The sequence below is a fragment of the Somniosus microcephalus genome, chromosome 3 (assembly GCF_052327205.1).
Source record: "Somniosus microcephalus isolate GS21.2 chromosome 3, FLI_Smic_1.0, whole genome shotgun sequence".
NCBI lineage: Eukaryota > Metazoa > Chordata > Chondrichthyes > Squaliformes > Somniosidae > Somniosus > Somniosus microcephalus.
In genome coordinates, this window is record NC_140989.1 from 172,155,142 (window position 1) to 172,180,807 (window position 25,666).

A 25,666-nucleotide genomic window follows, 5' to 3' on the forward strand; every position below is an offset into this window, starting at 1 on the left:
CCGCTACTTCACAAGGCTGAAGTTAGACCCCATTTTCCTCCCCCACACTGGAAGATCCTAGCAACTCTGCACTCTGGTCCTTAATGTTACAAATACCCCTACCCAAATTACTGCTGGACCCCAAGATACTCTTCCCTCTCCAAGTGTTCAAGCCCCTACGTAACATTCCCACTGCTTCGTGATCCTAGAATTACCCCAATGCTTCCAAATAGCAAGAATGCCCTCATCGGTATTCCCAGATCCCTCTCCCAGTGATCGTAGGACCTGCCCCCATGTTCCAAGAACCTCCCTCTGCAGTAATTCCCGAGACCCCTGCTCAAAATATTGGTAGACTTCAGTCCCAGAGTTGCTCCCAAGTCAGTGTCTCTGGAACTACTTGGCAATGCACCCATTCTAAAATCTCTTAACTCCCTATGAGCAACACCACAGGAGATCTGTCAGCCAGTAAATTTGTCCGAATACAAATGGTTCTCTGATGGATGCATAAAAATTAACACGCACACACCTCAGGACAATTTATTTATTTCTATTTCCAGATACAAAAATGTGATACACTTCAACTGGTTTGAGAGGAATCTGACATTAGAACAAAAGAATACAACACAGTTATGCAGGAAAAAATGCAGGTTACTGGGTTTAGTCTCTACTCTAAGATGTGTACTTTTTTAAAAAAAAACAAAACATCAGTCCTACCCGCGCCATGTATTTTTTTTCCCACAAAGGAGGAAAAAGGAAGCATGAAAAATTAAGTTAGAAACAAGCCCTTACATTTAAAATCAAATCAAAAAACCCACAAAGAATCAAAAGATTCTCGTACAACTTCAAAGAATGTAAACAAAAAACATTCATTCTAAAGTTCTGCCTTGCAACTTAGTCATTTCTGTCGGGACTTGCACTTCTACGAGAATTTTCAGATGGTGTGCGACTGAGGGAGAAAAACAAAAAAGTCATTGGAGTAACATTTCAAATACACAAGTAAAATTAGTTTGTCTTCCACAATCATCTATATTTCAAGAAACCATCAATCCCCCCCCCCCCCAATTTTCAAAATAAAACTTCTCTCAGGCATCTCTGATCAATAAAGTAGTCAGGTGTCCCACTCCGAGGCTTTTGCCAATATTGCTTTATAACCTATTAGGGTGACAATAAAATTTTACAAAAGGAAGTTGGAACTGAATTAGTTGCAGTGGCAAGGAGGAGTAGGGCACGATTCCATAAGCCAAAACAACAACCGAGTTAAGCAAGAGTATAGAATTTGTATGCCATAGCTTCTTCATGTGGATCCTGTTTGTATGTTAGTTGATTTTAGGCGCTACTGAAATAAAATGTAGATGTCAACATTAAATACAGGCTACACTGATGGGGCAGTTTAGTGTTTATGACAACTCCCCTTCTATCCCATCCTAAGTAATGTTGGTTCGTTAGAGAAAAATGTTTTGCAGAGATGTGACCACAAGCAAAAAATTTTAATGCAGAAGTCAATTTTTTAAAGCAATAAAATTCCTTACATCCACATAAGAATTTGCTGGCGTGAAATAAAGCACAATTATTTCAGATATTTTAATAAATGACCTTAATCAATAGGTCATACAAATATTTACAGAAAGTAGGGAAGGAGAATCCACTGCATTCTCAAAATTTGAATCACTAACAGCAAATATCCCCAAGTAGCGCACAACCTTTTCAATAACCACAGCAGTTAATGCAGCGTACACATCTGCAACACTTAATTTTTATCTAAACACCAAGTGAATTCACCCAACCAGATTAATGAAATACCATCTAGATCACATTCAATTTGACACCTAGCAGGTAGGTCTTGGATATAATTAAGTAGGACTTGCAGCCCAATACTTCAGAGACACATCTTCAATGTTACATTTTCTACTGCTTCCATGTGCTGAATATGATGCCTAATAAAACACACAAAATTGATGTAGGGGGACTATTTTATGCAGGTGCCATTACTTTGCGGGGGGGTGGGGGGGAAAAGAGAGCAGGATAGAAGTACTGAGTGCAGTGTCCCAGGGCTCAGTAATAAGATCACTATGACTTAATTTACATAAATTCAGAAACTCAATGCAAATTTGCAAGGGATACCAAACAAGACTCGAGAAGTGGGTTCAGAAGAGGCAACTTAGAACTTACAGAATGAGTTGGATAACATAGGGATTTAGGTAAACAATGTCAGGTGAAATTTAATGCAGACAAGTGTAAAGCACTGCACACAGGAAAAAAAATCCATTTAAGCAATGATGCATCAGCATAATTTTCTAAAATCTCCTTATGCCTTTTAGCAAGTTAAACACCCAGTCCACACAATGAACAGCAATAGATGGAAGGCAGAAACAGACTCCAAGAACAGCAGCACAGTCCCAGTTGGCCCTCAAAATGGAAGGCCGTCACCCCAAAGAAAACAATTCAGCAACAAAAAAAATCACCAACAGCAATAAAGGAGAAGCACAAATTATGTACAATTCTCAATGCACAAAATTTTCATCTATAGACTCAAATCTTCATTGCCGACTATTATAATGTGAAAAATATGCAGACAAAGGCACGAACTGACACCCATTCAACTTGTGTTAAATGACTTTGGAATTCCCCACCTTTCTCAGTCATTCCTTCCTCTTACCATCTTCAGGCTTTCAAAACGCAGGTTACCATTTCTTGATTTACCCCACCCTCATTGTGCCCTACACTGCAGATATTGCCCCTTCACCTTGGTTTCTAAATGTTCTTTTTAAAAATAATTCCTTACCTTCGCTTTGGTGAAAGTGATCTAGACTTTGAGCGACTGTTTTTGGAAAGGAAGGTAAACAGGTTAGCAAAGCATCCAAAGACAAACAACACCACAAATATTTCTGGATTGGGGGGGGGGGGGGGGGGGCGCAAGAGGGGGAGAATACCAGTTGTGAGGAACTGAACAGCATCACTCCCTAGGTCAGTTACAGCACAGCAAACTGCAGAGTTAAGCTCCCTCTACTCTGCCTTAACAAGCCTCAACTCTCAGAAGAGGAGATTCTACCAATGTAAATTTCCCTATACTAGCCATCTTCGTCATTTGATCGAGATAGCCAATTTATGGACAATTTTGTGCTGTGGGCCTATTAGGGTCCGAGTTCATACTGCCCAAACTTACTTCATGAAGAGCTCAAAGATCAGTTTGGGCTAGATTCAAATCCAGGTCCCACAGATGAAACAATATCCAATTGGGACCTAGTCCCCATAACACAGGAGCATCACAGCAGTATTCCAATATACTATGACTAGAATTCCCAGCATCACAAGTTCATGATCACAGGTATGCCATCAATATTATGGACACTCAAATGGCACAAAAACAAAAAAGTAGTCAATCCATACTATTCATCCACACCTCCTAGCAACTGGCTCAAGAATAACTTCAGACAGCTGGGAGCAGGTCAACCATTTAGTCTGTGGCTAGGGAATAGCATGCACCACACAAAATCACATTTAAAAATTGACATGGGAGGGAAAATAGGGTTGGAAGACAGAAAATGTTTAAATTGAACAGAAACAATTAGTAAGAATGCTTGTTTTGGTTTCCGCACCTTCGAACAGGAGATCCAGACTTGGATCTTCTTAGAGGTGATCTTCTTACAGGAGATCTTCTTACAGGAGATGGAGACCTACAAAAGATAAAAAATGTTAATCGACAGCAATAAAAACATGCATTAGCTGTACATTGAATTTATCCCACACTTGAGGATCAATTATTTCACAACTACAGAAGTCTCAACTATAATTTCCCATGCTTGGCAGCATGGTGAATCAACAAAGTGCACTCTCCAAGGCCATAATGTAATTTCTGCTTGCAGAACACACTCAACTAAATTATAGCCAGTTTTCATCCTTAGCCTGCTTGGACGAGATCCGTGGAACCTGCGACAGGCTGAATCTGGCATGCGAGCTCCCACTATCCAGCCCCAAAATACCCAGTTGTAGTTTCAATGCAAGTTTGCATTCATAGCTATCTGCAAGCTCAGTTGTTTAAATTTTCAGTTTCTCAAAATAAAAACTGCTACTCCCTGATTAGTAGATTCAGACCAATCAAGCTACTGTTAACAGTCCTGCAAGCCTGAGACAGTTCAAAAGGCTTCCCTGTATTAACATTTGAAGAGACTTTTTAAAAATTCGTTCATGGGATGTGGGCTTCACTGGCAGGGCCAGCATTTATTGCCCATCCCCAATTGCCCTCGAGAAGGTGGTGTTGAGGAGCCTTCTTGAACCACTGCAGTCCGTGTGGTTAGGTAGGGAGTTCCAGGATTTTGACCCAGCGACGATGAAGGAACGGTGATATATTTCCAGGTTAGGATGGTGGGGAACTTGGAGGATATGGCGTTCCCATTTATCCTCTGCCCTTGTCCTTCTAGGTGGTAGAGGTCACGGGTTTGGGAGGTGCTGTCGAAGAAGCCGTGGTGAGTTGCTGCAGTGCATCTTGTAGATGGTACACACTGCAGCCACGATACGCCAGTGGTGGGGGGAGTGAATGTTTAAGGTGGTGGATGGGGTGCCGATCAAGCAGGCTGCTTTGTCCTGGATGGTGTCGAGCTTCTTGAGTGTTGTTGGAGCTGCACTCATCCAGCCAAGTGGAGAGTATTCCATCACACTCCTGACTTGTGCCTTGTAGATGGTGGAAAGGCTTTGGGGTGTCAGAAGGTGAGACACTCGCCACAGAATACCCAGCCTCTGATCTGCTCTTGTAGCCACAGTATGTGTGTGACTGGTCCAGTTAAGTTTCTGGTCAATGCTGATCCCCCAGGATGTTGGTGGTGGGGGATTCAGCGATGGCAATGCCGTTGAATGTTAAGGGCCAATGGTTAGACACTCTCTTGTTGGAGATAGTCATTGCCTGGCAGCTGTGTGGCAGGAATGCTACTCGCCACTTATCAGCCCAAGCCTGAATGTTGTCCAGGTCTTCCTGCATGCAGATTATCTGAGGAGTTGCAAATGGAACTGATCACTGTGCAATCAACAAACATCCCCACTTCTGACCTTATGATGGAGGGAAAGTCATTGATAAAGCAACTGAAGATGGTTGGGCCGAGGACACTGCCCTGAGGAACTCCTGGAGCAATGTCCTGGGGCTGAGATGACTGGCCTCCAACAAGCACAACCATCTTTCTTTGTGCTAGGTAGTGAAGACAAATGTAGGTTCCTTACTGTCAGAAACGGGAGAATTTCTAATGGGGAACAAGGAAATGTCAGAGCAATTAAACAAATACTTTGGTTCTGTCTTCATGGTAGAGAACACAAATAACTTCCCAGAAATGCTAAGGAACCAAGGGTCTAGTGAGAAGGAGGAATTAAAGGAAATTAGTATTAGTAAAAAAAGTGCTGGAGAAATTAATGGGACTGAAAGCTGAAATCCCCAAAGCCTGATAATCTGCATCCCAGAGTACTAAAAGAGGTAGCCATGGAAATAGTGGATGCATTGGTTGTCATCTTCCAAAATTCTATAGATTATGGAACAGTTCCTGCAGATTGGAGGGTGGCAAATGTAACCCTACTATTTAAAAAAGGAGGGAGAGAAAACAGGGAACTACAGACCGGTTAGCCTAAGAGCAGTAGTAGGGAAAATGCTAGAGTTTATTATAAAGGATGTGATAACAGGACACTTAGAAAATATCAACGGGATTAGACAACACCAACATGGATTTATGAAAGGGAAATCGCGTTTGACAAACCTACTGGAGTTTTTTTGAGGATGTAACTGGTAGAATAGATAAGGGAGAACAAGTGGATGTGGTGTATTTGGATTTTCAGAAGGCCTTTGATAAAGTCCCACATAAGAGGTTAGTGTGCAAAATTAAAGCACATGGGATTGGGGGTAATATACTGGCATGGATTGAAAATTGGTTAACAGGCAGGAAGCAGAGATGGAATAAATGGATCTTTTTCGGGGCGACAGGCAGTGACTAGTGGGGTACCGCAGGGATCAGTGCTTGGGCCCCAGCTATTCACAATAGATATCAATGATTTGGATGAGAGAACCAAATGTAATATTTCCAAGTTTGCTGACGACACAAAACTAGGTGGGATTGTGACTCGTGAGGAGGATGCAAAGAGGCTTCAAGGCGATTTAGACAAGTTGAGTGAGTGGGCAAATACATGGCAGATGCAGTATAACGTGGATAAATGTGAAGTTATCCACTTCGGTAGGAAAAACAGAAAGGCAGAGTATTATTTAAATGGTGATTGATTGGGAAATGTTGATGTACAAAAGGGACCTGGGTGTCCTTGTACACCAGTCACTGAAAACAGACATGCAGGTGCAGCAAGCAGTTAGGAAGGCAAATGGTATGTTGGCCTTCATTGCAAGAGGATTTGAGTACAGGAGCAAGGATGTCTTACTACAGTTGTACAGGGCCTTGGCGAGACCACACCTGGAGTAGTGTATGCAGTTTTGGTCTCCTTACCCAAGAAAGGATATACTTGCCATAGAGGGAGTGCAGCGAAGGTTCACCAGACTGATTCCTGGGATGGCAGGACTGTCGTATAAGGAGAGATTGGGTCGATTAGGCCTGTATTCACTAGAGTTTAGAAGAATGAGAGGGGATCTCATTGAAACGTATAAAATTCTGACAGGGCTAGACAGATTGGATGCAGGAAGGATGTTTCCCCTGGCTTTGGGGGGGGGGGGGGCAGGGGGGGGGGGTCTAGAACAAGGGGTCACAGTCTAAGGATACGGGGTAGGACATTTAGGACTGAGATGAGGAGAAATTTCTTCACTCAGAGGGTGGTGAACCTGTGGAATTCTCTACCACAGAAGGCTATGGAGGCCAAGTCACTGAATATATTTAAAGAGATAGATAGATATCTAGACGCAAAAAGCATCAAGGGGTATGGGGAGAGAGCAGGAATACGGTATTGAGATAGAGGATCAGCCATGATCATATTGAATGGCGGAGCAGGCTCAAAGGGCCAAATGGCCTACTCCTGCTCCTATTTTTTAATGTTTCTATGTATGACTCCAGCCAGTGGAGTGTTTTCCCCCAGATTCCCATTGACTTCAATTTTACTACAGCTCCTTGATGCCACACTCGGTCGAATGTTGCCTTGATGTCAAGGGCAGTCACTCTCACTTCACCTTTGGAATTCAGCTCTTTTGTCCATGTTTGGACCAAGGCTGTAATGAGGTCTGGAGCCGAGTGGTCCTGGCGGAACCCAAACCGAGCATCAGTGAGCAGGTTATTGGTGAGTAAGTGCCGCCTAATAGCACTGTCGACAACATCTTCCATCACTTTGCTAATGATTGAGAGTAGACTGATGGGGCAGTAATTGGCCAGATTGGATTTGTCCTGCTTTTTGTGGACAGGACATACCTGGGCAGTTTTCCACATTGTTGGGTAGATGCCAGTGTTGTAGCTGTACTGGAACAGCTTGGCTAGAGGCGTGGCTAGTTCTGGAGCACAAGTTTTCAGCAGGACAGCTGGATGTTGTCGGGGTCCATAGCCTTTGCTGTATCCAGTGTGCTCAGCCATTTCTTGATATCACGTGGAGTGAATCGAAATAGCTGAATGTGATGGTGGGGACCTCAGGAGGAGGCCAAGATGGATCATCCACTCAGCACTTCTGGCTGAAGTCGGTTACAAACACTTCAGCCTTGTCTTTTGCACTCATGTGATTGGCTCTGCCATCATTGAGGATGGGGATGTTCATGGAGCCACCTCCTCCCATTAAATTGTTTAATTGTCCACCACCATTCACAACTGGATGTGGCAGGATGGCAGAGCTTTGATCTGATCCATTGGTTGTGGGATCGCTTCGCTCTGTCTATAGCATGCTTCTTCCGCTGTTTAGCATGCATGTAGTCTTGTGTTGTAGCTTCCCCAGGTTGGCAACACTGGAGCAGAGGTAGCAGCAGCACTGGTAAAGTGAGCAACAGCAAGCAAACACATCAGGGAACCAGAGATGATGAGAGGACCTCAGCAAACCAGGCCAGAAAGTAGAGGACAGCAATGTAAACCAGACAGCTTTGGGGGAGAGCACTATTTGAAGAGCAGGGGAGTTGTCCTGGTAGCTGATCAACATTTATCCTTGAACCAACACCAAACAGATTATGTGGTCACTTATCTAATTTTCTGTTTATAGGATGTTGTATACAAACAATCTGCAGTGATTGTCTATATAGCAGTGACTGCATTTCAAAAAGAAATTCATTGACTATCAATCATGTTGTGACATCCTGAGATTATGAAAGGCGCTACATAACTGCAAGTTCTTTCTTTTCTTATTAGCTTCTTAATGTCAAACATTTGAAATATAATTTTAAGAGAATAAACTTAACTACCAATAAATTCCCTTTCTGCTTATCAAAATTGCTGCATATGTACTATGTATTTGCGTCACTGCAATCATGTTCATTTCTTCCAAATTACATTACCAACTTACTTGATGTAATTACAAGTCTTGCATATTAATTTAGTTTCTGCATGTAATATTTCATCTCAAGTTGTCAAGTTCTTAACTACCACATACAACTTTTGTATTTTTCTGCCTCTTACCCATACACCAGCCAAGATGACAGCCCCTTAAGACTCTTCTAGTACTGCTAAAAAAAAATGAAATGACCTGTCCCATTTCCTCCCTCCCCATCATAGGTTTTTGATCTCTGCTCACTGCTTGTCCCCTTCCCCACCCCAAAAAGCAACAACCAGAATTAAAAGGGCAAATCTGCACTCGTCCCACCATTGAGTGCACCTTGATGAGTTTTCCCCATAAATTTACCATATTAATATTGAACTGAAGTTTTCTTTTAACTTGTTTCCAAATGTTATTGCAACTAATCAATATTCACCCCCAAATGTGTCTAACATAGCCCCATCATAATCGACAACTGATCAAATAGATACATACTCAATATATCTGTCAACTACTGGAAAGAAAGGATATTACATGAAGAAAATTAAACAAACCTGTTTCGTTGCCTCGACAGAGACCTGGACCGTGACCTCGATCTAGACCTATAATGACAAAAAGACGGATATAAAAATAAAATAATGGATCTTCCTGTGGTAGGGGAAAAGTGAGCTATTAGGAAATACTTACAGGGTACTTAATTTAACCTAAAAACCATTTGCTAGCCCTTCCAAAGGGCCCAGATTGCATCCATTTCCTCCATAAACAACTAAAGTGAACTCAGACAAGGCAATGCCTACACAATCATCAGCATTGGGTTTTGTAATTTGGTTTGTTCACTCAGTTTCTAAAACTCAATTTGTGTTTAGAAAAAACCTGACCAGCCATTCTAAAGTCTATTTAAAAAAAAAAATATATCTATAGTTCATATTCTAAGTACTTATTCACTAAGTTTCCTTCGATTTTAAAGCACATTACAATTGAGGCCATTTGTAACAACACAGTAACAATCTTATTATAAAACTAAAGGTACAAAGGGGATCAATGGAGAGGAGGAAGGAAAGGGGGAAAAAATTGGTATGATGTACAGGGTAGGTCACTTATAAATGGACTAGTTCATCATTGGCTGTCTGAATTATACATTACAGTGACAGTTTTGGGGAATGTGCTTGCAGTGGTTTTGTGACGTGATGCACAAACAACTGCACTTGATATAAAAGATTAGATAGGTGGTTGAAGGAAAGGGAAATAGAGCAGGCATATGGGAATAGGAGTACTGCTCATGGGGAAGATAAACACAGACCAACAGACTGGTTGGGCCAACTGGCCTGTTTGTGTTGCAATTTCTAAGTACAGTAATTCTTTGCAATATAAGCTGAAACTATACAAGATGCACATTATGAAAATCTTTCAAAAGTAAAAAAAAGAGGACACACCCCCATGTATGGCTGGAAAGAACTTCAAATACTGTACTCCCACCAAATTCAAGTGTTGGTAACTCATTAGCAGTAAATATCCTCCCTCCAAAAGTCAGTTCTCATCTCACCTAGCTGCATGAATAAGGCATCCAATTTGCAGAAAGCTCCAGGTTAATTTCTGTTCCATCAACCTGAAGAAAGCTCAGCAGAGATGGGTTAGTATTTGTGGTCAGACAAGACAGAGCTACAGCAAATACCAACTTATACTCTTGAATATACAAAGTAAGAGGTATTTAAAAATTCTATAAAACTGGCCAAAAAAAGCAGGCAAATTTAGTATAAAACAGACAATTTTCACACATCTGGTCTGTTAGATGATAATTTACAGGACCAGATAAATGAAGTGCTGAACTCTAGTCATGTGATGTATAATTATATTTACACAGCTATACATAACTTCCAGTATCAAAATACTTGTATAGCAGACAAGAACACTTGTATATTCAAGGATATTGGATGGCATCTGCTTTAAATCTCAGGTCTGTTCACAAATACCAACTCTGCAGTTTGCTTTAGGTGGGAGGGACAGAAATTAAGTTTCAGATTTTGGGCAAGTACAGCAGATTTTCTATGCATCAACTTACCTTATATCATCAGCCAAACAATAAAAGAACCTAACATACAAGTGAAGCTCCATGCAGACTTGCCTCCAACATTAAAAGCCAGCAGGGTTCACTTATGCTGCTGAACATCGGTAAAACGGTCATACAAGCTTATTGTTATCAAAGTGGCAGCATTAGTCCCATTTTGCTTTGTTTTTCACAAGAGGATTCCAAAGCACCTGGACCAGCTCCCAATGTTGCAGGGAAACTCTTGACTGTAGTGCTGAATTGCAGTGTCTGGAGCAGCCCAGAAAGGTTTACCTACATCAGGAATTGCACGTCAAGAAATCCAGAATCATCCCAGATGACTTGCAAGGTATATTCTCAAGAATGTTGCAACTGAGAAAGATAGAAGAGTCTGCACCCGATTCCTAACACATTGAGCTCTCAATTTCAACCATATCGAGCTGCTGCCAAGTGAAGGCCAGGCACTTCCCAGAAAGAGAAATGTTACAGAACCACTAATAAACTGTTAAATATTTCTATTTCAATAAGGCCCTTTCATTTGCTGTATGGAAGCTGGAATATCCCAATAGCATTCCCATGCCTTATCACCTTGAAGAAAAGCAGCTGTCAATAGCCCACAGCAAAGTAGGTCATGAATGGAGACCTAGAGGCATACAAAGCAATTAGTCTGGCAACAACCAAAAGGTGAAGTGAAGACAGGCCACAAACTGGCCTGGCTGTATTATGAGTACCATTAACTCACTGCATGGACTGAACTGCTGTCATCTAAATGCATGCAAATTAAGGGGCAAATTATTTGTATACGACTCAAATTTTCTTAAATCAAAAGCTCAATTTTGCATTAACAGCACCTGTAGCACCAGTTTTACCCAACATGCTTCCCATGATGGCAACTTCTCAGTGCCACTAACAGGAGGTGCTCACTTTGCCGGGTCAAGTTTTAAAAATTGCCAGGCAGAAAACCACATTTGTAACCACTGGGTTTTAACCAGCAACAATGAAAACAGCATCATTCACTGCTCAATACATTTCAAAAAGTTATTTCAATTTCAGAGGAAGGGAGAGAAAGAGAAAAACATTCACTCACCTGGACCTTTTAGGAGAGAATGACCGAGACCTTCTTGGAGAAAAAGACCTGGACCTCCGCGGAGAAAAAGACCTGGACCTAGATAAAAGTTGAACATTATTATTTTAAAATTGTACAGGGCATTCTAGAAAACTGAAGGCAGCATTTCTCAAAACTAAATCCCTCAATAAAGACTTACCTTCTGCCACGGCTACGGCTGTGTGAACGGGTATACCTTCTTCCCCCTGAGCGTGAACGTGATCTGGACCTGGTTTAACAAAAGAAAGCGGTGTTAAATTTAGCCAGCTCAGCATTATATTCTTGGAATACCTCTGCTGGAATCAGAAAACAAGATTGCTATAATACAGTATTTGTGTCTGTCAGTTTGAAGACAACTTGGGGACCTATTATTTGTTTTTAGATTAAATCTACATAATGTAGATTCAGTTAATAAAATGTTACATATTTTTTAGTATTTTGTGCATCGTAAAAACACTTTGTAAGTGGTACGTAAAGTAAACCTTGCAAGTTTGCAGGTCAGTCGACCCTCTCTTTGGATCAAGGTCTAGCAGATCTAGGCGATCTAGAAGTATCTATCAGACCATCGCAGCATCTAGATGTTCTTCAATCTAACGACGATCAAACTGACAGCCAAATGAGCCAAAGTGAGGCTTGATTGACGCAGGAAGGTTTGTCTACGAGGGAATGCGGTCAATCTGGCGTTCCTCTAGAAAGGGGCCCAATTGAAAGCCAATTTACAGCATAACGGCGATCACCTTGTCTCACTCAAACTTTTTCTGCCCTCAAAAGAATCTTAAGGTGAAGCTAGTTGTAGCAGGCTCTCGAGGGGATCTGGCCTCATGCCAATCACCGTATGCTCTAGGCGCATCAAAACTGTTGAATTTGCTAGATGCCTCAGCCTGATATCATGAGGCTCACGACATTCTGAATCGCGGTGACTGACTCAAACGAAGAAACCTGAAAGGTTCGGACCAGGTGGATCATTAATATTCAAAACATTCACAAACTCAAAAAAGTCAAGCAAAAAATGCCACAAGGCCTGATTATCACTTAAATGTAAAGAAGCAAGCAGCAATGATAAAGCACTGCATTTCTTTATTCAGATTAAAATAAAGTTGCTTAGATATACTTAAATAAAAATGTTTTTAAGCAGTATTAAAAGTCATTGAGATTAGCAACTCATACCTGCTCCTTCTGCGTCGGCTATAGCGATGACAGTCATAAGCATAATGCCCCTTTTCTCCACATTCATAGCATCGATCATTTGGGTCAAAGGGGCGGCGTGCTGGTGGCCGCTCAAAGCGCGAGCGCCGTGGCATTCCTGTTGATAGTTCCACTCGAACACGTGAACCACAAATTACCCTTAAGTTAAAGAAATTCGTGTTTATACAAAGTCAAAGGCAACCCAACACAAAGTACCAGTTAAAATGTATAACTAGAACAATACTGTCGCTATGAAATGACTGACACTTAAAGCTTCAACAGCATAACCTGTACCTCATTTTATGTTGCATACAATGAAATGTGCATTAGCTGGGCTTCTACCACCCATGGTCAGAATCCCTTTCTCCCTCCCCATACAAGTTTTATTTTGCAACAGGGATGTGAACACTAGATCACCACTGTATTAAAGGCCAAATGTAGAACAATGCAAAATTACAATGAAGCCCATAACATCACAACTTGCTTGGCAATATTTATACAAGTAGACCCGTTTGGTATTAGAAAAATAACAGGAAAGGCATTGAAGATCTGACCAAAATCTTAAAAAAACACAACATACTTCAGCCACCAGCCTGAAGAAGCAAATTCAAAACAATCAATTTGAACTGGGTGGTGGGGGAAAAGAGTAGACGACAAACAGTACCTACCTCCCTTGAAACTAGACTGGAAAAAAACAGGAACACAGCTGAGACAGAGAATCAAAAAATACACAAAATTAAAAGAAAAACGGGAGCAAATCAAGAGTACTTGTAAGGTTAAAGGCATTACACTGTTTAATTGGCGAGGGAGCAACAGGAAAAACTCCATCCATCCTAATGAAAATTAAATGTAAACAGCTGGAACATAGGAGTTATATGGACAGCAAAGGAGTTAAATCAGGTTCACAAGTTAGCAAAACACAGTGTCTAACAGGGACCCATTGCCCCTACTTTTTAAAAGGGAGATTAAGCATGGCAATGTATTTTCCAATGACTTTTAGCAATGCAGCTATACAAGAGCTATTCACTTTGGTTTGAAGTTTAGAAAGGAAAAGGGGCATGAAAGGAAAGCAAGCAGTCATGAGGGGGGTCAGGTGAGAAGTCATAGACACTAATAAAGCTGTGACAGAAACCAAAAGAATGTAACACTGAAAGAAGGAAAATAAACTACTACTGCAGAATAAAGTTCAACTGGGACTGATGCCAACACCTGTGAACTAGAGCAAATCCAAAATTGTTCTTACTTTAAGAAAAATATGTTTTGATGGCATTTACCACTTATTAACAAAAATAGTATTATCCTTAATTCCTGTGGAAAAGGGGAAAGAGAAAACAGAGACAAAAGAAAAGGTAAGCATAGCCCTGTATGTGCATGATGATCAAAATGTTATTTATGAAGCTGCAGTTCAGGACAGTCGGGCAATTATCTCATGCTGTATATGTGGTCCTGTGGAAAAGCTGGGACCACAGATCAGTTATGATTTAAAGACGATTAAATCAATTTAAATAGCCTATTAATGACAGCTGACAGAAGATACAGGATAGAAAGCGAGAAATACAATTTGTCCACAGGCAGAGTTAGCAATCCACGAGCGACAAAGTCGCAGGAGAATTAGTCTGTCCCAAAGTGCAAATAAAAACTGTATTTCACTTCCCTCCATAGTGTATTCTATTTATAACACTCATGTGGTCACAATTTTTTGAGTATTAATAAAATTAGTTTTTAAATCAGGACTGTTGCAAGTGAGGGCACTCCAATACACATTATTTGATCATATGAAACTCTTGCAAGAAACAACTGGCTGCTACTTCAAATCACCTAAACTGTGATGAAATATTAAACTTACAATATCTTAGCCATAGATCCTACTTATTTCACCAGTGAGCATTGAAGCAGGAAGCCCTCAACTCAACAACTCAATACAGAACAGAATCTAATGAAATACCTTTTCAAAAGGATGGGAGAATTTGGCAGTGTGCCAAAGTGCTGCACTATGAAGTGCAAGAAGTGTTCAAACCTCCAGTTCTATTATACAGTCCAAATCTCTGGCATGCAGCAAAGGGATTGGGACAAGTGGAACCCAGGTGTTTCACCACAGGAAAACAGGAACATCCAGAGGATCATCTCATGTCACTCTTAATACCTCAAAAATATTCAGTTACAGAGCATTAGCACAATCATAGGAGCAGATCCCTGCTGTGAAAGTGATAAATGGAATCGAAGGTTTGACAACAGAAACAAATGGTGAAAAGGGTTACCCATTCCCAAAGCATATTTTCAGAAATAGGCAGCCTGGTGCCACAGGGAGTGATGGACCAACTAGCTACGACAGCAGCTCCCGGGGTGACAAGGATGTCAGGGGATGGGCACGAAGAGAATGGGCTGGCCGCGAAGGTAAGCCACCGATGCAACCTTACATAGCCAGAGGAGGAGCTTCAAAAATCTGAATGTCTTTAACTTACGATATTGAACAAATTTAGGTTGAAATTCAAAGAAAAAGTATAAACCGATGCAGCTTCGCATAGGGCAATCTCAGCACAGGACGTTTGATTTCACGCTGATATCTAGAGGCAAAGGTTGGACCAGAGGTGCTCTGCAAGTGATCGGTTACTATTCAAACATTGCAGACTGTGCTGAGATAACCCTATGCAAGGTTACATTGGGGCTATGTTCCCAATATTGTCTTCTGTTATTGTGGTCTGCAAAATATCAGTCCTAAAGATGCAATTCTGGAGCATGTCTCAGCTTTGCTCAAAATTCAGCGAATATTACCCCAAAAAGAGAGGCAAATGAATTGCATGATTTTGCCTGGGTTCACAATCCAATTTCACAGGACTTTGTAGCAAACCCCAAATTGGTGCGAGTCTGAAAGAGAATCTGATCAACAGTATCGGTGATTCTGTTTTGAGACAATTTTAAAGTCATGCCTTTTGATCAGTTCTGTGTCTCAATTCAAAAAGAGTTCCCCGCGTTATCCTAAAGAGCCACTGAATTATTTCTCCACTTTGCCTCAAAGTATCTGTCTGAAATAGGAATTTTTTCACATATTTACATCATAAATAAGTATAGAAGCAGCTTGAATGTAGAGACTGATTGGCGGTTGAAACTCTTCTAAATCAAACTGAGATTCCACAAATTGTGCGCTAGCAAACAGGCTCATCCTAATGACTGAGATAAGGGCGAGTCATCGTGTTCTTTTAAGTTCAAGTTTATTCAGTTGTATAGTACTAGTACAGTGCTATTTATGTTGATTTCTGTCTTAAACAATATCTTGTTAGCTGAGAAAATGAAACCCTCTATGCAAAAATGCGTGGGGGGGGGTGAAGGAAGAAAGCGATTGGTTTTCGGCGATAGTGCTAAAAGGGGCCGATAACAAATCAGCAGCTCGTTTTACACCATGCTCGATTTTCTTTCCTGTTGACTTCAATGGAAATCATGAGCGATCTAAAATGGTCTGCCGATTCGCTATCGCCCATTTTGTGCGAATAATTACCCCCTCCACTTTTACTTAAGATGGGTGCGCCCATGGAACGTCCAATCGCTATGGGGGGGGGGGCCTCAGGAAAAAAGAGTTTGGGAACTTCTGATCAACATCAATGCAGATTTATGCTGCAGACTGCCCACACAGTAGCTTCTAAAGATGGATCCAAGCACTTCCCAGCAAATGGGAAGATTGCAGAACAATATAGACACCAGTTTAGGAGCAACTATCTCCATTCCTCCCCACCACCGAATGCCTGTTGCACAGGGAGAATCCAACAAAAAAAGCTAAGCATTTACACCAGGAAGAGAAGGCTCTTAACTGCTTAGAATTTGACTGCAAGATAGAATTTAAACAGGGCAGAAGAGCAGTCGTGCATAGCTTCAGTTACTGGACAGGCTGTCTGATGGGAAAAATAGTACTGGTATGCTGGCGAATGACATGACAACTGTGGAAATAGTTTGTCATTTCCACAGTTGCCAGACCACACGAGTGTTTAATACAGGTTTGGTTACAGTAATGGCAGCTGTCATAGGTCTCTTATCCATACACTATTGTATTTACTGTAATAAATAAAAATAAATGTATGGATACCAAGCACACCAATCACACACACACATATATACAACAATTTTGTACATTTGTCACTCATCGACAACTGCCCATTATTTAAAGGGGAGCTAAATCCAAATGGTAAAGTCAGTCCTTTCATTATTCATTCTTTCCATTTAAAATACTGTGAATGATCCTCAGATGTTCTGTTTTCCTCTGATCAGAGCACACTATGCCCACCAACCATGTTCCTAAATAATATGAGTAAGTTCCTGCAGACATAGAAATTGATTTCATGGGACAGGTTACACATGTGCCATAATATTATTTCCATCACTACTTTTACAGGAACAAAAACCTGCCTTCAGTACCTACACAATCTAAGCAAGTGTGCTCTGACCAGAATTTTTAAAAACAGCTGAAAACATTCATATTATGTAATTAGAAAGAACAAGAAGCAACAATGAAAGCAGTGACTTTACCAACAGGGTTTAGTTCCCCTTTAAAGTTTACTTACTTGCCATCCAAACCACGAACAGCATCTTCAGCATCTCGAGGCTCCTCAAACTCCACAAAAGCAAAACCAGGGGGATTCCGTGCTATCCAGACAGTCCTCAGTGGTCCGTAGTAGCTGAATGCACGCTCTAGTTCCCCTTTACCGGCACCTGTTCCCAAGTTACCTACATAGACCTTGGTTTCTGTTGAGATGCACATCAGACATCATTAGAGTCTACAAAACAAAACACTAAATGAAACTACTTTAAATATACAAGGCTTAGCTATCTGCGATAACTATAGGGGCTGTGCTTTAGATACATACATACAAACATCAATGTATACTAAGGGAGATAGGGAAGGGTGAAAGCCTCAGTGGCAAGGTCAAATATTTAACTAGAGAATGTTTAGCATTCAAAGATATTATCTGTTAAAGGGCAATACAAGATTCTTTTCCACAACTAGACTGACTTAATAATTCAAGTGAAAAATATCCCTTTATAATACTAATTTTTTTTTAAAAAAAGGTTCTCAGTTAATGAATGCAAAAATAATGTGTTATTGGGGCAGGTGAAGTGCAACATCACTGTGAAATGCCTATGTGCTAGAGAGATACATTTTGACAGCAGAGAAAGCTGCATAAGGGATGCAAAGGAAATATTTGGTACGCGGCTCATTTGGAACCAGAATGCCACTGACTCAATGTCAGAAAGAAAAATACAAAAAGACGAGTTGACTGGAGGCCATATTAGATGTTGGCAACAGTGAGGATTGATTAGAAAGGGCGATGTATTCTTGATCAAGGAAAGTGGACAAAATAGGAAAAGAGCACAGATTTTAAGAAAGACAAGTATATCTGTTACTTGTACGAGTTGGAGAGCTACAAACCCAAGAGCAAGAGGCCTGCCAGAGAACAGAAGGCCCAGGGTGGGGGCATTGTGAGGGGAAGGGGTGGGTGAAGGAAAAGGGCATTGTGAGGTGATGGGGAGGGTGAATGAAAAAGACCAAGTAGGCCTGGGAGCAGAGGCAGGTTAGGTTGTGAGCAGAGTACCGGCAGGCCGGTGAGTATTATGGCTGTGCTATGTGTTGATATGGAAGCAATTCATTGGGTGAGATTTGTCCAGATTAACCACATGGTTAGAATAATCCGATCAGAAACTGTCAATTTGGCTCAGATGTTAGCACTCACCTCTGAGCCAAGGTTGTGGGCTCAAGCTCTACTCCAGGATTGAAGTATATGATCGAGGTGGACATTTTGATGCAGTACGTAGGGAAGTGCTTGTTGGATGTGCCAATTAGATGAGACATTAAACTAAACATCTTCCAGTAATTAGGTGGTCAATAAAAAGAAACATGGCACTACCCAAAATAACTATTCCGATGCCTTGACCAACATTCCTCCCTCAACCATTACTAAATGATATATTTTATAAAATTTGTAGCAGCAGAGAAAGCTGCTTAGAGGATGCAAAGGGAGAATTAGCAGCTAATTGTAGAACTTTTGAACTAAGTTACACTGATGGACAGTAAGTCTATAGTGGGGCAGCAACTGCATTTAGAAGCTGTATGGTCAGTAGTTTCAATGTACTTGAACATAGCTGCCTGCAGTAAGTTGCTGTAAAATTGTGGAAAATATGTTGATATATATCCACATATATATAAACAAGTATAAACAAAATTAATATACCAAAGGACTCACTAAAATATGGGAAATATTTTATTTGCAACCCACCACCAATGCAAGTACCATAAACTGATTGCATACAACTGGTGATACTTTAGAACCCTAGACAATTGTGCACTGTAAACAAGGGCAACTTAATGCCTATTTGTTTATAGTTTGTCATTTTGCTACAAAATGCAGTCTGGATTTTGATTCATTCAATATAGATAACTTCAAGATTTGTGTCCATAGTTGTGAATACAAATTGGTTTAATAATGCAGTGTGTTATTTCAGTAAACCAATCACGTGGACAGGCTATAAATCTACATGATTAGGTGCCACCAGAAATGCAGTCTAACACCTTAGTGTAGAAATAGGTCACACAATTTACTTGCCAAAGTCTTGTAATTCCCTAATTTCTGTCTCTGCTGGAGCTGTAATTCCCTAATTTGTCTCTGCTGGAGCTGTAATTCCCTAATTTGTCTCTGCTGGAGCTGTAATTCGCTAATTTGTCGCTGCTGGAGCTGTATAGGACTCGTCCCTCATCCATGCTCTTTCTTGCACACCCCATACTAACTAAATTGGAAGGCTAGAGAGCACTCCTCACCTCTTGGCTGGGCAGACTGTAAACCTATGACGACAATCTAGTCACACAAGGCCCCATCTTACTTGCTTCATAGTATGATTGGTATGCCTGCATGTGTGCATAACAGCAGCAATTTAGATAGAGTGAACCACTGACCCTGAAATGCATCAAGACAGATATCAAAAACCAAGTTAAAATAAAGTAACTTGAATCTGATGAGGGAAGTTTTAAAAAAGGGAACTCTTTGGTTAGAGTGGATTAAACCATGGCTCAGTGGTATCGCTCTTGCCTCCAAGTCAGAAGGTTGTGGGTTCAAGCCACAGTCCCTCAGTACTGCACTATCAGAGGTGCCATCTTTCAGATACGACTTCAAACCGAGGCTCAGCTACCCTCTCAGGTGGACGTAATAGATCCAAATGCATTTAAGTACTATATTTCATCCAAGTTGAAGGAGCATTAAAAATATCAGCCAGTTATGGCTTCGTCTCTCTCTCCTCTCTCTTTCTCCCCCCCCCCCCCCACTCTAGATTGTCTGCTATTACTAGTTCTTCCTAGGTCAAACATGTTTTATGCCTCAGAGAAGCTGGCTCACTAACCACCATTGCCACTCAGTTGGCAAAGAAAACATACTGAGTCACTGAGATCAGAAGGTATCAGGTTGGATTCTTGATCTGTCCCATTAGCTAAACTGAGCTAGGGCGGTAATAGGGGTACAACAATTAGTCTCAACTATCTTTGGCCAGGAAGGAGAAAAATCATTCAGGGATCCTATCCTGATCACCATGACCTTTGGTGAAAAGTTAACTAATGGACATTTGCTGATGAGATTGCATTACCCATTATCCCCTTACAGTTAAATAATCTATTGATACTCAGTCTAGGCTCTTGTGAAAAATGGCCACTTGGGTGAGATACCAGAAGGTGACCACTGCCCATAGAACCATAACTTAGCATCAGCCTAAAGAATAGCCAAATTTGATGTATCCCATTGTGAAAAATAAACAGCTCCATGTGCGTAAGTTAACTTTAAATTAGTCTTGGTCTTTTTAAATCAAATATTATTTAACATTTTTCACTATCAACACTAATGCATCAGATCCTACACTCATCTTGAACCTAAACAGATAGCAGCTGCAGGTTCAAACTGAACGATAAGTTTGGCAGTGCCAACAATGGGAAAAGATGACAAAATTAGGTTTGCCTTTATTAGATGCAATAAATGAATTAGAGTAAAGTACATTAATTCAAACTACAAAACTGAGGTGCATATTGGAATATTTGCACGCCGAATTGTCAAAATTAAGTTTCTTACATTTGAGAATGAACAAAGAGCACAATACTGGCAGTAACATGGGGCCCTTGCAAATTAGGAAATATTCAGAATCTTATGATTCAGGGACTGAACTATCATTTCATACAAGTTCCCTGGGCTAGCACTCCCTCAGCCACAGATCTGCACCTGGATGGCTGAAACCTGGCCCCAGACCAGCATCCCTTCCAAGGATGAAGGACTTCAGTTACGTGGATAAACTGGAGAAGCGGGGGTTGTTCTCCTTAGAGCAGATTTGATAGAGGTGTTCAAAATCATGAGGGGTCTAGATTGAGAGAAACTGTTCCCATTGGCGGAAGGGTCAAGAACCAGAGGACACAGATTTAAGGTGATTGGCATAAGAAGCAAAGAAGACATGAGGAAAAACTTTTTTGTGAGTGGCTATGATCTGGAATGCACTGCCTGAAAGGGTGATGGAGGCAGATTCAACTGTGGCTTTCAAAAGGGAATTGGAGAAGTACCTGAAGGAAAAAAAATTGCAGGGCTACGGGGAAAGGCTGGGGGAGTGGGACTCGCTGAAGCGCTCTTGCAGAGAGCCGGCACAGGCTCGACAGGCCTCCTTCTGTGCTGTAACCATTCTATGATTCTATTGTTACTTCTAGCCAGTCACCAAAAGCCACACAACTACAGCTCTATGGACCTTCCCACCCAAATTTCCTTCCAACTATCTTCAGCTTGGTGCCTCTCTGTACAAGTGCAGCCAAGATTGGCACTCACTGAAGTGAGGTAGATCAAATATGTGCTCAATACTGAACACAAGTAGTTTTATGCAACTTTTCATCTAAACATTAAGTCCCACGATTCAGTATATAAGACCTCCACATTCCAACACAATTTGCTAAATAGAAAATGCATCTGGCACACAATACACAGCAAAACATATAAAACTGTACTTTTGCTTTCCTGAACAAGATATTCAAAACAAGCCGGGATTCAATTTCATGCACGCTATTACAAAGATAGCTACTGTACATATATTCATTATTGTAGAGGTATAGTAATCAAGTTTGACAATCTGATTCGGGAAGAAATTGTATTGCTCTCTGCAGTCAACCCGACCCTAGACTTCTCACCCACACATACCATTCAAACAGGAAAATAAGGGTTGCACAACAGCCTAATTGTGCACCCTCCTACTTTTCCTTGCTATAGAAATACATGACTACTGCTTAGTTTTTCTCTACAGCAGCACACCCAAGACCAGGAACATGATAAATTTTAATACAGATCTTAACAGCATACCAGATTTACAAGATATGCTTTAGAGCAATACCATGGTAGCAAATACAGTTAGACTGGATCCATTTTGGAAAAGGACGAGGACCAGAGTAGCCAATTCCTTATTAAATACACTGGGTTATTTGAAACCACGAACATAAAAATAGGTTCTTGAACTAGTGTGCATGCATGCTAACTCCTGCAAAACCATTTTTGATTTAGGTTTATTCTAAAAAAAAGTGTTAACATTCCCTATGATGTACACAAGAGGCATACTTGTACCGAAATCTCCTACTGTTTTGTAAACTGTACCGAAATCTCCTACTGTTTTGTAAACTGTACAAGAGGACATCTCTTTGCTACACAAGATATTGAAAATTTTAGTAACCGATCAGAATCATCACATGAAAAGCCAGTATGTTTTCCGGCAAATTCAAGAAATTTCAACAGTCTACATAGTCAAAAGTACTTGAAGGTCAACAGCTTATGTTCTAGTTTTTTGTAATAACCGTATAAATTGCTAGAACCGTATCCAGTTTAAAATATCATCAGCGCTCAATTGTGTTAAGAGAAATAAAACTATTAGCAAGACTTATCAATTACAGACTAGTTGCTCACATTAGTAGTTCCATCATAACATTATGACTATATACTGCCTTGCAAAATAGTGACCACAATTTTCATCTGAATAATAAGAATTTCATTGTATTTACTCCCATTATATAACTATGCTTTAAACATCCTGATTGGAAAGTTGAATTCTTACTGCAAGATTACAAGAATGTAATATGCAGCCACTTATTGGGAGATGACATTGCTCTATGATGTATATAAAAATGGCTATATAGAAAAATAGTAATCGCATCAAGAGAGGAAATGCAGAAGCCGTGGTATATTTGGACTACTAATAATTATTTGATGAAGTGTCATATAGGATGCTTAAAATTAAGGCCCATAGTATTAACAGTAGAGTTCTAGAGGGATAGCTGTAGCAAATGGACATTTCTTGGATTAGTAAACTAACTAGGAAAGTGCTGGGACATCTTGTTTATATATAACTGATCTGCACATAATAGAGGGAATATCAAAACTAGCTGGCAAGCTGTGAGGAAAATGAAACAGTACAGGACAGGCAGATTAGTCGGTAGATATGTGGCAACTGCAGTCAAATACAAATATGTAGCACATTTTGGAAAAAACAAAGGAAACATATCCTAAAATGGTCAAAAAGGAGATTTTGAAGAGCAGGATATAGTATCTCAGAGGGTCAGGAAGGGAATTCCAGAATTCATAGATGCAAAAGCTGAACATGCCAGCAATGGAGAAAGAATGAGAGGATAGTTATCAAACTTAAAGAAATGTTTGGTGCAGAGATGATTAAGGAGGAAACTAGTAGAAGTGGTAAAAATTAAGAAAGGGTTTGAATGCGCAAGTAGTGCAAAAACATTTTTGCCAAATCTGAAACAAGGGGCCCCAAAGCTCAGGATTAGTAAATAAAGAAATTGCATTTATGCAATGACTTTCACAACCTCAAGATGTCCCAAAGTGCTTTACAGCCAATGAAGTACTTTAAGTGTAGTCACTGTTGTAATGTAGGAAACGTCAGAGCCAATTTGTGCACAGCAAGGTCCCACAAACAACAATGAGAGAATGACCAGGTAATCTGTTTTTAGTGATGTTGGTTCAAGGATAAATATTGTCCAGGACACCAGGAGAACACCCCTGCTCTTCTTCAAAATAGTCCCATGGGATCTTTTACATCCACCAAAGATTTCAGCCAAAAGACGACACCTCCGACAGTGCAGTACTCCCACAATACAGCACTGAAGTATCAGCCTAGATAATGTGCTCAAGTCTCTGGAATCAGACTTGAACCCAAAACCTTCTCACTCAGATCAGAGTGCGCTACCACTGAGTCAAGGCTGACACTTTTTAGTACTAAAAACAAAGAGGATCGCTGGAATTAATTTTCTCAGATTAGCAGAAAATTGAATTACTTACTAATAAGTGGCAATGAAGGAAAAAACAGCATTTAGGAGGGAATTATATAAACATTGAATAAAAATATGGACATTTATGGAAAAGAGCAGCAAAAGAAGTTTAGAGTAGATTAGAATGTGGAGCTAGAACCAGTACAGGCATTGTAGGTCAAATGATCTGGTGTACCAAAATTTCTGATTCTGTTAGTCATAAACATGCGTATGACATAACCTGAGCCCTTTAAGATCATCTTGCAATCACTAAGTATCTTATCCATAATATTACATCATAAAATAACCTCATCACATAAGACAACCAATTTCGCTTAAGAATTCCCTCCTCGCCATCGACCATAACATTTAAGAAAAACTATCCAATCAAATGAAGGTCACAAAGCAAAACATTGTCACACTGGGCACAGAAAAGATAGAAAATAGTAGTGGGACAAGCTCCAAAATGTCCACTGTTGTATTTTTTTTTAAGTGGAAGCATTCTCAATAAACTCTGATTTCGAAGTCCCCGAGTGTCCTAAACCCTGGGTCACAGCTTCAATGGTGCATACTATCATCTTACATAAATAATAAAAAATCGTTAAATCCCCACAAGGAACATTGTTAAATCGTATTTTACTGGACGAGACGATAACAGTTAACGGTGCTCGGGATTGGGTCAAAATGTTACACTGGGGTACAATCGCCTTGCGCATTGTCGAGCCTCCATTTGCTTCTCTGCCCAAACCCAGGGTCGCCAGGACGGTCTGTACGACGGGACCTACCGAGCTCACATTCGGTTGTCACCTCTCCCACCGCACTTTAACCACGAAGCGGAGAGTACCCTTAAACATGGAGGCAATGCCGCCTGGCACGGCCCACCACAGAGCGCGCGCACAACTGCTTTCCTTTTCAGTTGCTGCTCCCCATGTTCCTCACAACCAGCACACTTAAACCGTCGAGGTAAAGCGATTTCAATGATTTAAAAAAAACATTTCAATCGCAGAGGGCTGCGGGAGACGAAAAACAACGTTAGGAAAGACTAATAGAGAACAAGCGGCCGCCATTACGCAGCTTCAACCCCCGCCATGCTGAAGAGGCTGGCGTGCCACCATCGCGCCGATGGCAGCTTCCGCACCTTTCGGGATCGCACAGCAGCATCCAACTTCGTGGGTGGGTGGCTGGGGGGCCAGGGATGAGACGCTGGCTTGTTTCGGCGTTCTTATTTTCGGTTTGGGTTTTCCTTCCGTGCTAAGGTTGGGTTGGTTTTGGGGGGGGGGGGGGATCCTCACCTCCACCGCACCGGTTGTATCGGGACATAATAACACACTCACTCTTCCCTCCGCCTGTTCTCCATTAACTGAGAGCCAACCCCGCGCCGCTTGCGCATGTGCGCTTAGGGCATCGGCACATACGGGAACTCGGCAGAGGGGGTTGGAACGGATGGCGGTTGGGAAGCGCGCTCACGTGCGCGGCAGCGCGCGCTGTGCGGGGCATTCTCCAGGATCCATATTGATGGCCGCGACTTCTTTTCAACAATAACAGCTCGCCTACCCAAAATGGCTTCCCAACGCGCGACAAAAGCTGGGGCGAAGGCGTACGTATCCTAATTTGTAGTTTTTTAAAGATCGGGCGGAGGAAGTAGGCG

At 41.1% G+C, this 25,666-nt stretch overlaps 1 protein-coding gene across 2 annotated transcripts; it reads right to left on the bottom strand.

Moving 5' to 3' along the window:
• Window positions 1–506: 506 nt before the first annotated feature.
• Window positions 507–25,367, bottom strand: srsf7b (serine and arginine rich splicing factor 7b). Of its 2 annotated transcripts, XM_085981912.1 has the most exons (9): window positions 25,311–25,367; window positions 17,273–17,453; window positions 12,705–12,881; window positions 11,698–11,766; window positions 11,520–11,597; window positions 8,943–8,990; window positions 3,576–3,653; window positions 2,762–2,797; window positions 507–925 (listed from the first exon to the last, which is right to left on the bottom strand). In XM_085981912.1, the coding sequence occupies exons 1-9, from the start codon at window positions 25,336–25,338 to the stop codon at window positions 871–873; spliced, it is 750 nt and encodes a 249-aa protein (XP_085838038.1). In that variant the 5' UTR covers window positions 25,339–25,367; the 3' UTR covers window positions 507–870. The 2 variants fall into 2 exon arrangements, with proteins under 2 accessions (XP_085838038.1, XP_085838039.1); XM_085981913.1 differs by lacking the exon at window positions 2,762–2,797.
• Window positions 25,368–25,666: the final 299 nt, after the last annotated feature.